Source organism: Anomaloglossus baeobatrachus, chromosome 12, assembly GCF_048569485.1.
Source record: "Anomaloglossus baeobatrachus isolate aAnoBae1 chromosome 12, aAnoBae1.hap1, whole genome shotgun sequence".
Classification (NCBI taxonomy): Eukaryota; Metazoa; Chordata; class Amphibia; order Anura; family Aromobatidae; genus Anomaloglossus; species Anomaloglossus baeobatrachus.
In genome coordinates, this window is record NC_134364.1 from 36,414,849 (window position 1) to 36,431,481 (window position 16,633).

The following is a 16,633-nucleotide window of genomic DNA, read 5'->3' on the forward strand; positions in this document are numbered from 1 at the left end:
GGCTACTACACATAAGGGCATGATGACGGACTCTCAATGTGGACGGCATATTATGTACAGCTGTTAAAAACTATGTGAGACATCAAAGGCCTGAAGGTTGTTGGCTGCAGGGTGCACACTACAACCATGCAAAATTTTACTACAGCACATAAGTATCCCATGCAAGGCACTTGATGACCCAATATATATATATATATATATATATATATATATATATATATATATATATATATATATATATATATATATAGATATATATATATAGATATAGATATATATATCTCATATATATATATATATATATATATATATATAATTAATTTTTTGTTAGAGTAGTATCAGGAGGACCACTTGTCTAAATGCCTATATTAATGCTATTCTATATGCTCCACCATTATTACCGGGAGCGGGCCACACACTGAGTATGCCACATTTGGTACAAAACAAATCCATCACTTAATGTTGTGGTTTCGGGTGAACTGGTTCAGTCCCCCAAAAATTGTGCTTGTCCTGTGCGTAGAGGGTGGTGCGATTCCGGGTGGTCAGAGTTGAGGGTATGGACTGACCCCTTCCAGGAACTGTAGTGCTCAGACGGTTTCCTGTGAGAAATAAGACAGTACTTGGTTTGGGTTCCTTAAATACTATTTTTTCGATGGGAAGAGACTAAATCTTTTTTCCTTTTTCTCCGGCTTGCCCTCGGGGGCGGATGTGGAAGGAAGAGGCAGACTTTTAGACTTGGGTTTTTGATCGGACGTCTCCGCAATCGATGTTCTGAGGATGTCGATCCAGGTTTGACGATCGGCCTAAAATGAGCAGAAAGGAGATTATAAAGAACTTTTCACTGCCCCTTTCTCTGGACAAACATCATCTTATGGGGAATCGCCTTGGGACAGATCATGTACTCTACTTACTTCATCTTTTCCTTGAAAAAGCCACTCATTGCCATCACTCAGCCTGGAAAATAAAAAGCATTTTTTTTTAATTGATTGTATCTATTCATTTACAGTCATATGGAAAAGTTTGGGCACCCCTATTAATGTTGACCTTTTTTCTTTATAACAATTTGGGTTTTTGCAACAGCTATTTCAGTTTCATATATCTAATAACTGAAGGACTCAGTAATATTTCTGGATTGAAATGAGGTTTATTGTACTAACAGAAAATGTGCAATCCGCATTTAAACAAAATTTGACCGATGCAAAAGTATGGGCACCCTTATCAATTTCTTGATTTGAACACTCCTAACTACTTTTTACTGACTTACTAAAGCACTAAATTGGTTTTGTAACCTCATTGAGCTTTGAACTTCATAGGCAAGTGTATCCAATCATGAGAAAAGGTATTTAAGGTGGCCACTTGCAAGTTGTTCTCCTATTTGAATCTCCTATGAAGAGTGGCATCATGGGCTCCTCAAAACAACTCTCAAATGATCTGAAAACAAAGATTATTCAGCATAGTTGTTCAGGGGAAGGATACAAAAAGTTGTCTCAGAGATTTAAACTGTCAGTTTCCACTGTGAGGAACATAGTAAGGAAATGGAAGAACACAGGTACAGTTCTTGTTAAGCCCAGAAGTGGCAGGCCAAGAAAAATATCAGAAAGGCAGAGAAGAAGAATGGTGAGAACAGTCAAGGACAATCCACAGACCACCTCCAAAGACCTGCTGCATCATCTTGCTGCAGATGGTGTCAATGTGCATCGGTCAACAATACAGCGCACGTTGCACAAGGAGAAGCTGTATGGGAGAGTGATGCGAAAGAAGCCGTTTCTGCAAGCACGCCACAAACAGAGTCACCTGAGGTATGCAAAAGCACATTTGGACAAGCCAGTTACATTTTGGAAGAAGTTCCTGTGGACTGATGAAACAAAGATTGAGTTTGGTCATACAAAAAGGCATTATGTATGGAGGCAAAAAAACTCGGCATTCCAAGAAAAGCACTTGCTACCCACAGTAAAATTTGGTGGAGGTTCCATCATGCTTTGGGGCTGTGTGGCCAATGCCGGCACTGGGAATCTTGTTAAAGTTGAGGATCCCATGGATTCAACTCAGTATCAGCAGATTCTTGACAATAATGTGCAAGAATCAGTGACGAAGTTGAAGTTACGCAGGGGATGGATATTTCAACAAGTCAATGATCCAAAACACCGCTCTAAATCTACTCAGGCATTCATGCAGAGGAACAATTACAATGTTCTGGAATGGCCATCCCAGTCCCCAGACCTGAATATCATTGAACATCTGTGGGATGATGTGAAGCGGCTGTCCATGGTCGGCGACCATCAAACTTAACTGAACTGGAATTGTTTTGTAAACACGAATGGTCAAATATACCTTCATCCAGGATCCAGGAACTCATTAAAAGCTGCAGGAAGCGACTAGAGGCTGTGATTTTTGCATAAGGAGGATCTACAAAATATTAAATGTCACTTTTATGTTGAGGTGCCCATACTTTTGCACCGGTCAAATTTTGTTTAAATGCGGATTGCACATTTTCTGTTAGTACAATAAACCTCATTTCAATCCAGAAATATTACTCAGTCCATCAGTTATTAGATATATGAAACTGAAATAGCTGCTGCAAAAACCCAAATTGTTATAAAGAAAAAAGGTTAACATTAATAGGGGTGCCCAAACTTTTTCATATGACTGTGTATGTCAAAAATCGCAATGAAAGATATGATTTACTAATTACTATTTCCATAAAGGAGGTTTTCCAGGATTTCTACTAAATTTGCCCAAGATTGGAAAATGTTCTAACATAAGAAATAAAAATTACTTCCCTATTAAATCCCCTGCCTTTAGTAGTCCCTGCTGGTTCTACAGTGAAGTTCCATCCATCATTTCTATGACCGCTGCAGCCAATCACTGGGCTGCACATCAAAACATCACTATTTTAGGTGATGCTTAGAAGCAGTGGCCACAAAAATGATGGACAGGTCGTAATGATTGGTAGACTCGCAAGCAGTGGTGGATTTATTTTATAACATTTCCTATAGCTGGATAACTTTTGTAAAATCCCAGAAAATTCTTTTAAAGAGAATTTGTCACTAGATTTTTGCTCCCCCATCTGAGAGCAGCATAATGTAGAGACAGAGACCATGATTCCAGCGATGTGTCACTCTTTTAGGTGCCTGCTGTGATTATGATAAAATCACAGTTTTATTTGCTGCAGATCTACCAGTTCTCAGGATGCTGAGCTCTGTATATCCCCACCCACATCACTGATTAGCAGCTTTCTGCCTGTGTACACATAAGGCTAGGGCCACACGGGGGACTATTGTGATCCTTGCATGACACTCGGCTCACGCTGACAGCACAGCGGGAGCCGATTGTCATGCGAGTGTCACTGCAACTGAGGTCCAATCATTCGATTGGACTACAGGTGCGGGGCGGGCCGGTACTGAGGAGGGGCGGGCCGGCTCTGAGGAGCGGCGGGCCGGCTCTGCGGAGGGGACTGATTTACCTCCCTCTCTCCTCCGTTGCCGGCTATTGCCATTCTCGCCCTGCACTCGCGGGACACCGGTGTACTGCGAGTGCAGTGCGATTTTTCTCTCGCCCCATAGACTTGAATGGGTGCGAGAGAAACAAGGATTGCATTGCACCCACAGCATGCTGCGACTATTTTCTCGGTCCAATTAGGGCTGGGAAAATAATCGCTCATGTGCGCTGACACACAGGCTAATATTGGTCCGAGTGGAATGCCATGTTTTATCGCACTACACTGGCTCCGATTTTCATGCTGTCTGGCTTAGGCCTAAAGCTGCTAATCAATGGTGAGGGCGGGGTTATACAGAGCACATGAATATGGAGGACTATATGACATGAGGTTTATCATCTCCTGCTGATAAAACTGTGATTTTATCAAAACTACACTAAAGCTGGTGTCACACTAAGCGACAGCGACAACGACGTCGCTGTTACGTCACCATTTTCGGTGACGTAGCAGCGACCTTGTAAGTCGCTGTTATGATCGCTGCTTAGCTGTCAAACACAGCAGAAGCAGCGATCATAACGTCGCTACATGTGCAGAGAGCAGGGAGCCGCGCTTAGCGCTGGCTCCTTGCTCTCCTAGGTACAGTACACATCGGGTTAATTAACCCGATGTGTGCTGCAGCTACATGTCACAGTGCAGAGAGCAGGGAGCCGCGCGCACTGCTTAGCGCTGGCTCCTTGCTCTCCTTGCTACAGTATACATCGGGTTAATTACCCGATGTATACTGCAGCCACATGTCACAGTGCAGGAGCCGGCACTGGCAGCAAGAGCGGAGGCTGGTAACGAAGGTAAATATCGGGTAACCAGGGAAAGGTCTTCCCTTGGTTACCCGATGTTTACGCTGGTTACAGCTTACCGCAGCTGCCAGTGCCGGCTCCTGATCGCTTCATTTCGTCGCTCTCTCGCTGTCACACACAGCGATGTGTGTGTCACAGCGGGAGAGTGACGACCAAAAAATGAAGCTGGACATTCAGCAACGACCGGCGACCTCACAGCAGGGGCCAGGTCGTTGCTGGATGTCACACACAGCGACAGCGACGGGACGTCGCTGCAACGTCACAGAAAATGGTGACGTAGCAGCGACGTCGTTGTCGTCGTCGTTATGTGTGACACCAGCTTAAGCAGCCCAGTAAGTGACACATCATTGGAATCAGGGTCACTATATTAACCCGTTTACCATCCAGCCATTTTCCGTTTTTTTGTTTTTTTCCTTCCCTTCTTCCAAGAGCCATAACTTTTGTATTTTTCTGTTAATATTGCCATTTGAGGGCCTGTTTTTTGCAGCCCAAGTTGTACTTTCGAATGACATAATTCATACTGCCCCATATTGTACTGGAAAATGGGGAAAAAAATTCCATGTGTGGTGAAATTGCAAAAAAGTGTAATTCAATTATTGTTTTTTGGGTTTTTAAATTTACTATGTTCACTATATGGTAAAACTGACCTGGCATTATGATTTCCCTGGTCGGTACGAGTTTGTAGATACTAAACATGTATAATTTTCATTTTTATCGAAGAGGTGAAAAAAAAAAACAGAAATTTGTCCCCCCAAAAATGGCTCTTTTTTGCCATTTTCTGAATCCCATAGCGTTCTCAATTTTCGGGATCTGGGGCTCCGTGATGGCTTATTTTTTGTGCCTTGAGCAAACGTTTTTAATTTTACCATTTTTGGGTAAATGCAATGTTTAGATCGCTTGTTATTGCATTTTATTGCAATGTTGCGGAGACCAAAAAACCGTAATTCTAGTTTACACCCTTTACCGATCAGATTAATTTATTTTATATTTTGATAGATTAGGAATTTCTGAACTCAGTAATATCAAATATGTGGGGGGTTTTTTTGTTTTCTTTTTTACTTTTGTGTTTTTTTATTTTTTCATATTTTGAAAAACTTTCTTTTTACTCTTTTTACAAGTCCCCTTAGGGGGCTTGAAGCTCATGTACTCCGATTGTGATGCCTCAGCACCAGCCTCAGCTTCAGCACTGCTCTGTACAGCAGAAATCCTGATCTCCTGCGAATGGCAGCACTCAGCCGACATTCACAGTACTATATCGTGACAGTGACAGGGGTCATCAAGTGACCACCAGCTGTCAAGACAATCCGTCAGCACCCTGTTATCATGTCACAGAGCCACCAATGGGGGCGGCAATGGCGCGCTCCCTGCTGGAGCGCATCAAATCCCTCTGTCAGGGATAGCCAACTAGTTAACAGGCGTGGGTGGATCGGAGAACCAGTCGTGCCTGTTAGCTGCACATGTCACCTGATCAGATCAGCAGACATGCGGGAAACATGCGGGGTTACATTAAAGGTACACACACGACCTATGTAGTGCTGGTATGTCATAAGTTGTGAAGAGGTTAGGCTGCTCTCAGAGTATATGGAAAAAAACTGGTGACCGGAGTGATGGGAGCTATACATTTCCGTGGATCCCGGATGGTATTGTTATTAATCCTCCATAGCAGTATACAGTACCATCATTTCCTAGCTCACCGTAGCCTGAAGACATGCTTCTTCTTCTTGTAGTCCACCACTGCTTCACAAGTTGAGCTGCCCAGGAATAGTGGCTCTTCACCTTGTAAAGTTTCATTCAGGGAAAAACTTTTGACATCTTTGTAAAAAAATAAGTCATTATCCTTCAGCACACAGAAGACGTTGTTCCAGGTCCTGCAGAAAAGATGGAGGCTGTGAATAGATTTTTAATAGAGTGATCCCTCACCTATCGCGGGAGTTACGTTCCAAAGACCCCTGCGATGAAGGGAATTTTGTTTACTTACCGTAAATTCCTTTTCTTCTAGCTCTAATTGGGAGACCCAGACAATTGGGTGTATAGCTACTGCCTCCGGAGGCCACACAAAGTATTACACTTAAAAGTGTAAGGCCCCTCCCCTTCTGCCTATACACCCCCCGTGGGATCACGGGCTCCTCAGTTTTAGTGCAAAAGCAAGAAGGAGGAAAGCCAATAAACTGGTTTAAGCAAATTCAATCCGAAGGAATATCGGAGAACTGAAACCATTCAACATGAACAACATGTGTATACAAAAAAAAAAACAGGGGCGGGTGCTGGGTCTCCCAATTAGAGCTAGAAGAAAAGGAATTTACGGTAAGTAAACAAAATTCCCTTCTTCTTTGTCGCTCTATTGGGAGACCCAGACAATTGGGATGTCCAAAAGCAATCCCTGGGTGGGTAAAATAATACCTCGTAATAGAGCCGTAAAACGGCCCCTTTCTACAGGTGGGCAACCGCCGCCTGAAGGACTCGTCTGCCTATGCTGGCATCCGCCGAAGCATAGGTATGCACCTGACAGTGTTTCGTGAAAGTGTGGAGGCTGGACCAGGTAGCCGCCTGACACACAAGCTGAGCCGTAGCCTGGTGCCTCAAGCCCAGGACGCATCCACCGCTCTGGTAGAATGGACCTTCAGCCCTGAGGGAACCGTAAGCCCAGCAGAACGATAAGCTAGAGAATTGGTTCCTTGAACCACCGAGCCAGTCTTGATTTGGAAGCCTGCAACCCTTTACGCTGGCTAGCGACAAGGACAAGAGTGCTTCCGAGCGGCGCAGGGACGCCGTACGATCGATGAAGAGTCTGAGTGCTCTCACCAGATCTAATCAAGTGCAAATCCTTTTCACATTGGTGAACTGGATGAAGACAAACAGAGGGTACGGATACCCTGATTGAGATGAAAGGGGGGGATTCCACCTTAGGGAGAAATTCCGGAACCGGACGCAGAACCCCTTGACCTGGTGAGACACCGGGAAGGGGACTTTGCACGACAATGCTGCCCCGACAGACACTCTCCGAAGTGAAGTGACTGCCCCTAGGAAAACCACTTTCTGCGAAAGGCGTGAGAGAGAAAAATCCCTCATAGGCTCGAATGGTGGTTTCTGCAGAACCATCAGCACCCTGTTCAAATCACAGGGTTCTAACAGTCGTTTGTAAGGAAGGACTAAGCGGCAAACCCCCTGCAGGAACGTGCGTACCTGAGGAAGTCTTGCTAGGCGCTTCTGAAAAAAATACAGAGAGCGCTGAGATTTGTCCCTTAAGGGAACCGAGCGACAAACCTTTTTCCAAACCGAATTGCAGGAAGGAAAGAAAGTAGGCAAGGCAATTGGCCAGGGAGAAACTCCCTGAGCAGAGGACCAAGATAAGAATAACTTCCACGTTCTGTGGTAGATCTTGGCAGATGTGTGTTTTCTGGCCTGTCTCATAGTGGTAATGACCCCTTGAGATAACCCTGCAGATGCTAGGATCCAGGACTCAATGGCCACTCCATCAGGTTGAGGGTCGCAGAATTCAGATGGAAAAAACGACCCTTGAGACAGCAAGTCTGGTCGGTCTGATAGTTCCCCCGGTTGGCCTACCGTGAGATGCCACAGATCCGGGTACCACGACCTCGTTGGCCATTTTGGAGCGACGAGGATGGCGCGGCGGCAGTCGGACCTGATCTTGCGTAACACTCTGGGCAACAGTGCCAGAGGTGGGAACGCATAAGGGAGTTGAAACTGCGACCAATCCTGAACGAAGGCGTCTGCCGCCAGAGCTCTGTGATCGTGAGACCGCGCCATGAATGCCGGGACCTTGTTGTTGTGCTGAGACGCCATTAGGTCGACGTCCGGCATCCCCCAGCGGCAACAGATCTCCTGAAACACGTCCGGGTGAAGGGACCATTCCCCTGAATCCATGCCCTGGCGACTGAGAAAGTCTGCTTCCCAGTTTTCTACGCTCGGGATGTGAACTGCGGATATGGCGGGTGCTGTGGCTTCCACCCACAGCAGAATCCGCCGGACTTCCTGGAAGGCTTGCCGACTGCGTGTCCCACCTTGGTGGTTGATGTAAGCCACCGCTGTGGAGTTGTCCGACTGAATTCGGATCTGCCTGCCTTCCAGCCACTGCTGGAACGCTTTTAGGGCAAGATACACTGCCCTGATCTCCAGAACATTGATCTGAAGTGAGGACTCTTGCTGAGTCCACGTATCCTGAGCCCTGTGGTGGAGAAAGACCGCTCCCCACCCTGACAGACTCGCGTCCGTCGTGACCACCGCCCAGGATGGGGGTAGGCAAGATTTCCCTTTCGATAATGAGGTGGGAAGAAGCCACCACCGAAGGGAAGCTTTGGTTGCTTGAGAGAGGGAGACGTTCCTGTCTAGGGACGTCGGCATCCTGTCCCACTTGCGTAGGATGTCCCATTGAAGAGGACGCAGGTGAAACTGCGCGAAAGGGACTTCTACCATTGCTGCCACTATCTTCCCCAGGAAGTGCATGAGGCGCCTCAAGGGGTGTGACCGACCTTGAAGGAGTGATTGTACCCCTGTCTGTAGTGAACGCTGTTTGTCCAGCGGAAGCTTCACTATCGCTGGAAGAGTAAGAAACTCCATGCCAAGATATGTCAGCTATTGGACCGGTGTCAGATTTGACTTTGGAAAATTGATGATCCACCTGAAACTCTGTAGAATCTCCAGAGTAACGTTGAGGCTGTGTTGGCATGCCTCTTGAGAGGGTGCCTTGACCAGCAGATCGTCTAAGTAGGGTATCACTGAGTGACCCTGAGAGTGGAGGACCGCAACTACTGTAGCCATGACCTTGGTGAAAACCCTTGGGGCTGTCGCCAGGCCGAACGGCAGTGCCGCGAACTGAAGGTGTTCGTCTCCTATGGCGAAGCGCTGATGCTCTGGAGCAATTGGTACGTGGAGATAAGCAACCTGATATCGATCGATGCTAGGAAATCTCCTTGGGACATTGAGGCGATGACGGAGCGGAGGGATTCCATCCGGAACCGCCTGGTCCTTACGTGTTTGTTGAGCAGTTTTAGGTCCAAAACAGGACGGAAGGACCCGTCCTTCTTTGGAACCACAAACAGGTTGGAGTAGAAACCGTGACCCTGTTGCTGAAGAGGAACCGGGACCACCACTCCTTCTGCCTTCAGAATGCCCACCGCCTGCAGCAGAGCCTTGGCTCGCTCGGGAGGAGGAGATGTTCTGAAGAATCGAGTCGGAGGACGAGAGCTGAACTCTATCCTGTAACCGTGAGACAAAATGTCTCTCACCCAACGGTCTTTTACTTGTGGCAGCCAGGTGTCGCAAAAGCGGGAGAGCCTGCTACCGACCGAGGATGCGGTGTGAGGAGGCCGTAAGTCATGAGGAAGCCGCCTTGGTAGCGGCGCCTCCGGCGGTCTTTTTAGGGCGTGATTTAGACCGCCACGCGTCGGAGTTCCTCTGATCCTTCTGAGGCCTTTTGGACAAGGAGAATTGGACCTGCCTGCGCCCCGCAAGGACCGAAACCTCGACTGTCCCCTCCTCTGTTGGGGTATGATCGGTTTAGCCTGAGGAAAGGATGTATCCTTTACCTTGGATTGTTTGATGATTTCATCCAGTCGCTCACCAAACAAGCGGTCGCCAGAGAATGGCAAACTGGTTAGGCACTTTTTGGAAGCAGAATCTGCCTTCCATTCCCGCAACCACAAGGCTCTGCGTATTACCACTGAATTGTCGGACGCAACCGCCTTCCGGCTCGCCGAGTCCAGGACAGCATTAATGGCGTATGACGCAAACGCTGACGTTTGAGATGTTAAAGACGCAGCCTGCGACGCAGACATACGTGTGACTGCCTCAATTTGCGTTTGAGCCGCTGAGACCGCTTGGAGCGCCCAGACGGCTGCGAAAGCTGGAGCAAAGACACGGCAATAGCTTCATAGATAGATTTCAACCAGAGCTCCATCTGTCTGTCAGTGGCATCTTTGAGTGAAGCCATATCTTCCACTGCAACTAAGGATTTAGCCGCTGGAGATAGGAGGTCCACATTGGAACACTGAACCCAGCCCTTGACAACGTCAAAAGGGAAGAGATAACGTGTATCCTTAAGGCGTTTGGAAAAAACGATATCTGGACAAGCCTGGTGGTTCTGGACTGCCTCCCTGAAGTCAGAGTGATCCAGAAAACGTACTCAATGTACGCTTGGGGAACCTGAAACGGAACTTCTCCTGCTGAGAAGCTGACTCCTCAGTGAGGGAGAAATAACCAACATATGATTGATGGACGCCGTAAGATCGTTCACTACGGTGTCACAATCAGGTGTATCCAGGTAGAGAACGTTCTCAGGATCAGAATCCTGATCAGATACCTCCGCCTTATCATAGAGAGAGTCCCCATGCTGAGACCCTGAATGATGCGGTGACGTCGAGGGATGCTCCCAGCGAGGTCGCTTAGGGGGTCTGGGACTGCGGTCCGAGTCAGACCCCTCACCCTGGGATCCCTGAGACACTCCAGGAGCACCTTGTTGTACCAACTGGGGGGGGGGACCAGGGGCAATGAATCAACAGTGCCCATGGTCTGAGGGACCGGTCTGGACTGCAAGGCTTCTAGTATCTTAGCCATAGTCTCAGAAAGTCTGAAGTAAATACTGCAAACTCCGTCCCCATCACCTGGACCATTAGCAGAGACTCCGGCTGAGTAAGTTCCACAAGGGCCGTGCATTGCATACAATTGGGGTCCGTGGAACCTGCCGGCAGTATAGCCGTACATGCTGTACAGGCTGAACCAAAAAGGAGGGACCGAACAAAAAGGTCACTTCATATATCTTTATTAATGTAGAATTAACACACACATATATATAAAATGTTAAAAAACACAGAGCTGTGAACTGGAAAAAAACGGCGTCAAAAACCTACATGATATATATAATGTAATAGCAGTATTAGGCCATAGTTTTACAGACAATAGTACAGTAAGACACAGGATAGTGTAGTATACGGGAATTCAGAGGCTATGTATAGATGTGCTAATAAATAAATAATTTAAATAAATATAGAAAAATATAAAAATAGAAAAATATATGTATATATATCTCTATGAGGTCATAGAGTAAAGTGTCAAGTGCTGGGGAGTTATAGCAGCAATAATATCACAATGTGAAACTATAATCAGCACAATTTATGCAGCTGACAATCAGCAAGTGTTACAGCTGCTGACACCTTATGAACATATTATACACATATTATGCATGAATTCCACGAATTACTAAACTGATGGCCTGAAAATTGCAGGTGAAATGTAGAGATAGGAGGACGGCTCAGATGATGATGGCCAGAGGAAAAAAGAGGTATACTTAAGTATATATACCATTAAACTGGTGTCAGAATCGGCACAGTATTATTTATCAAAGTCAATAAAGATATTAAACAGTGAGATAATTACTTGAGGAAGTCGCTACGAAACGTGCGCGCGTCGGGGCAGGCGTCGCATCAACTAGAGGAGGCTGTGCTCCGTGGCCATTGGTAATTATCTCACTGTTTAATATCTTTATTGACTTTGATAAATAATACTGTGCCGATTCTGACACCAGTTTAATGGTATATATACTTAAGTATACCTCTTTTTTCCTCTGGCCATCATCATCTGAGCCGTCCTCCTATCTCTACATTTCACCTGCAATTTTCAGGCCATCAGTTTAGTAATTCGTGGAATTCATGCATAATATGTGTATAATATGTTCATAAGGTGTCAGCAGCTGTAACACTTGCTGATTGTCAGCTGCATAAATTGTGCTGATTATAGTTTCACATTGTGATATTATTGCTGCTATAACTCCCCAGCACTTGACACTTTACTCTATGACCTCATAGAGATATATATACATATATTTTTCTATTTTTATATTTTTCTATATTTATTTAAATTATTTATTTATTAGCACATCTATACATAGCCTCTGAATTCCCGTATACTACACTATCCTGTGTCTTACTGTACTATTGTCTGTAAAACTATGGCCTAATACTGCTATTACATTATATATATCATGTAGGTTTTTGACGCCGTTTTTTTCCAGTTCACAGCTCTGTGTTTTTTAACATTTTATATATATGTGTGTGTTAATTCTACATTAATAAAGATATATGAAGTGACCTTTTTGTTCGGTCCCTCCTTTTTGGTTCAGTATATAATCCGAATGGTCCTAATTGATCCGATATCCCCACATTTTTGGTTATATATTATTGATCCTATATTTAATACATACTGTAAATATCAATGTGGTACGGATTCTATTTTTCTATTATTGGTGTTTATGCTGTACAGGCTGCATAGAAAACCTGTGCTTCTGCACCCTTGTTTTTCACAGACGATATGCTGTTATCTCCCCCGAACAATCAAGGAGGGTATATAGCCAAAATACAAAAGTGCGACCGAACAGTGCAATGTATAGCGTACAAGCATATATCTATATGTGCATTTCGGCACTAGTGGGGTCAGCACCACAGGTGCTGCTTACCGCCCGCTCACAGCGGTTGTGTGACCACCAGAATCCCTGCCAGGGTCTTCCCAAACTTGTCTCTTTTCTCAGTCACAGAAAAAACTGACATGAATGGCTGCCGGCGTCCTGTGTAGAGGAGGAGGCCGTGGGCGTGCCCCAGAAAGTGCGGGAATCCGGTTTCACACTGTGTACAGTGAGAGGGGTGGAGTATGCAAAGCATGCTCCAGCTCTCAGCGCTGCCGTGCTGTGCAGCGTCACGCCCTTACCCTGACTGGCAGGCCAGTGGGCGGTAACGAAGTGAGAGTAGGCCGCAAAAGCCGGGGACTAGAGTGATAAGCGCGGCCCGGCATATAAGCCCTGGTCGGCGCGGAAGTCCCCGGCGCACCACAAGTCCCAGCCGCGCCTGAGATAAAAATGGCAGCGGCGGTTAGCGCGGCAGTCCCCCAATACTCTAACACACCCAGCACGCTGTAGTGTGCGATGGCACCAGTGCGGGCAGCGCCGCCATCCCTGGCGCACTAACACACCCAGCAGTGCTGCCGTGTGTCTGTGCGCGGTCCCCTTTATGGGGACACAGAGTACCTCAACGTAGCAGGGCCATGTCCCTGAAGATACTCAGCTCCATGTCCAGCAGATTCCCAGGGGCTGTGGATGGAGCACGGCCTCAGTGCCTGGAGACCGATAAGATCCCACTTCACCCAGAGCCCTAAGGGGATGGGGAAGGAAAGCAGCATGTGGGCTCCAGCCTCCGTACACGCAATGGGTACCTCAACCTTAACAAACACCGCCGACAAAAGTGGGGTGAGAAGGGAGCATGCTGGGGGCCCTAGTATGGGCCCTCTTTTCTTCCATCCGACATAGTCAGCAGCTGCTGCTGACTAAACAGTGGAGCTATGCGTGGATGTCTGACCTCCTTCGCACAAAGCATGAAAACTGAGGAGCCCGTGATCCCACGGGGGGTGTATAGGCAGAAGGGGAGGGGCCTTACACTTTTAAGTGTAATACTTTGTGTGGCCTCCGGAGGCAGTAGCTATACACCCAATTGTCTGGGTCTCCCAATAGAGCGACAAAGAAAGGTGAAAATCCACAAAGTAGCGGAGTTATACTTTATTATTTTTCTGATTATAAGACACATTTTTCCTCCCAAAAATTTGAGAGGAAAGAAGGGAATTTTGTTTACTTACCGTAAATTCCTTTTCTTCTAGCTCCTATTGGGAGACCCAGACAATTGGGTGTATAGCTTCTGCCTCCGGAGGCCACAAAAAGTATTACACTTTAAAAAGTGTAACCCCTCCCCTCTGCCTATACACCCTCCCGTGCATCACGGGCTCCTCAGTTTTGTGCAAAAGCAGGAAGGAGGAAACTTATAAATTGGTCTAAGGTAAATTCAATCCGAAGGATGTTCGGAGAACTGAAACCATAAACCAAAAGAACAATTCAACATGAACAACATGTGTACACAAAAGAACAGCCCGAAGGGAACAGGGGCGGGTGCTGGGTCTCCCAATAGGAGCTAGAAGAAAAGGAATTTACGGTAAGTAAACAAAATTCCCTTCTTCTTTGTCGCTCCATTGGGAGACCCAGACAATTGGGACGTCCAAAAGCAGTCCATGGGTGGGTAAAAGAATACCTCGATAACAAGAGCCGAAAAACGGCCCCCTCTTACAGGTGGGCGACCGCCGCCTGAAGGACTCGCCTACCTAGGCTGGCATCTGCCGAAGCATAGGCATGCACCTGATAGTGTTTCGTGAAAGTGTGCAGACTCGACCAGGTAGCCGCCTGACACACCTGCTGAGCCGTAGCCTGGTGCCGCAATGCCCAGGATGCACCCACGGCTCTGGTAGAATGGGCCTTCAGCCCTGAAGGAATCGGAAGCCCAGAAGAACGGTAGGCTTCAAGAATCGGTTCCTTGATCCACCGAGCCAAGGTTGACTTGGAAGCCTGCGAACCCTTACGCTGGCCAGCGACAAGGACAAAGAGCGCATCCGAACGGCGCAGGGGCGCCGTGCGAGAAATGTAGAACCGGAGTGCTCTCACGAGATCTAACAAGTGCAAATCCTTTTCACATTGGTGAACTGGATGAGGGCAAAAGGAAGGTAAGGAGATATCCTGATTGAGATGAAAAGGGGATACCACCTTAGGGAGAAATTCCGGGACCGGACGCAGAACCACCTTATCCTGGTGAAACACCAGGAAGGGGGCTTTGCATGACAGCGCTGCTAGCTCAGACACTCTCCGAAGTGATGTGACTGCCACTAGGAAGGCCACCTTCTGCGAAAGGCGTGATAGAGAGACATCCCGCATCGGCTCGAAAGGTGGTTTCTGAAGAGCCGTTAGCACCCTGTTAAGATCCCAGGGTTCCAGCGGACGCTTGTAAGGTGGGACTATGTGGCAAACTCCCTGCAGGAATGTGCGGACCTGCGGAAGCCTGGCTAGACGCTTTTGAAAAAACACGGAAAGCGCCGATACTTGTCCCTTGAGAGAGCCGAGAGACAAACCCTTATCCATTCCGGATTGAAGGAAAGAAAGAAAAGTGGGTAAGGCAAACGGCCAGGGGGTAAAACCCCGATCAGAGCACCAGGATAAGAAGATCCTCCAAGCCCTGTGATAGATCTTGGTGGACGTTGGTTTCCTGGCTTGTCTCATAGTGGCAATGACATCTTGAGATAACCCTGAGGACGCTAGGAGCCAGGACTCAATGGCCACACAGTCAGGTTGAGGGCCGCAGAATTCAGATGGAAAAATGGCCCTTGAGACAGCAAGTCTGGTCGGTCTGGGAGTGCCCACGGTTGACCCACCGTGAGGTGCCACAGATCCGGGTACCACGACCTCCTCGGCCAGTCTGGAGCGATGAGGATGGCGTGGCGGCAGTCGGACCTGATCTTGCGCAACACTCTGGGCAGCAGTGCCAGAGGAGGAAATACATAAGGCAGTCGAAACTGCGACCAATCCTGAACTAATGCGTCCGCCGCCAGAGCTCTGTGATCTTGAGACCGTGCCATGAATGCCGGGACTTTGTTGTTGTGCCGAGACGCCATGAGGTCGACGTCCGGCGTTCCCCAGCGGCAACAGATCTCTTGAAACACGTCCGGGTGAAGAGACCATTCCCCTGCGTCCATGCCCTGGCGACTGAGAAAGTCTGCTTCCCAGTTTTCTACGCCCGGGATGTGAACTGCGGAGATGGTGGAGACTGTCAGTGAAAGAGAGACGTTCCTGTCTAGGGACGTCGACCTCCTGTCCCATTTGCGGAGAATGTCCCATTGAAGTGGACGCAGATGAAACTGCGCAAAGGGAACTGCCTCCATTGCTGCCACCATCTTCCCTAGGAAGTGCATGAGGCGCCTCAAGGGGTGTGACTGGGTCCGAAGGAGAGAGTGCACCCCTGTCTGTAGCGAACGCTGTTTGTCCAGCGGAAGCTTCACTATCGCTGAGAGAGTATGAAACTCCATCCCGAGGTAAGTCAGTGATTGGGTCGGTGTCAATTTTGACTTTGGGAAATTGATGATCCACCCGAACCTCTGGAGAGTCTCCAGAGCAATGGTCAGGCTGTGTTGATATGCCACCCGGGAGGGTGCCTTGACTAGGAGAACGTCTAAGTAAGGGATCACCGAGTGGCCCTGAGAGTGTAGGACCGCCACCAGGCGTCGCAAAAGCGGGAGAGCCTGCCACCGACCGAGGATGCGGTTTGGGGAGGCCGAAAGTCATGAGGAGGCCGCCTTGGAGGCGGTTCCTCCGGCGGTCTTTGGAGGACGTGACTTAGACCGCCATGCAGAAGAGTTCCTCTGGCCCTTCTCTGACCTGTTGGACGTAGAGGATTGGGACCTGGCTGAGGGCCGAAAGGACCGAAACCTCGATTGAATTTTCCGTTGCTTAGGTCTGTTTGGTTTGGACTGG

General features: G+C 47.7%; 1 protein-coding gene across 2 annotated transcripts in view; it reads right to left on the reverse strand.

Annotated features, from left to right (window-relative positions):
- Positions 1–290: 290 nt before the first annotated feature.
- LOC142257853 (spectrin beta chain, erythrocytic-like) overlaps positions 291–16,633 on the reverse strand; it is a 155,674-nt gene continuing 139,331 nt past the window's right edge. For both annotated transcript variants that reach the window (XM_075330105.1, XM_075330104.1), the window contains 3 exons: positions 5,985–6,158; positions 912–954; positions 291–803 (listed from right to left, as the gene is read on the reverse strand). In XM_075330105.1, the coding sequence (XP_075186220.1) occupies positions 642–803; positions 912–954; positions 5,985–6,158 (379 nt within the window). In that variant the 3' untranslated portion in view covers positions 291–641. The remainder of the gene's footprint in view (positions 804–911; positions 955–5,984; positions 6,159–16,633) is intronic.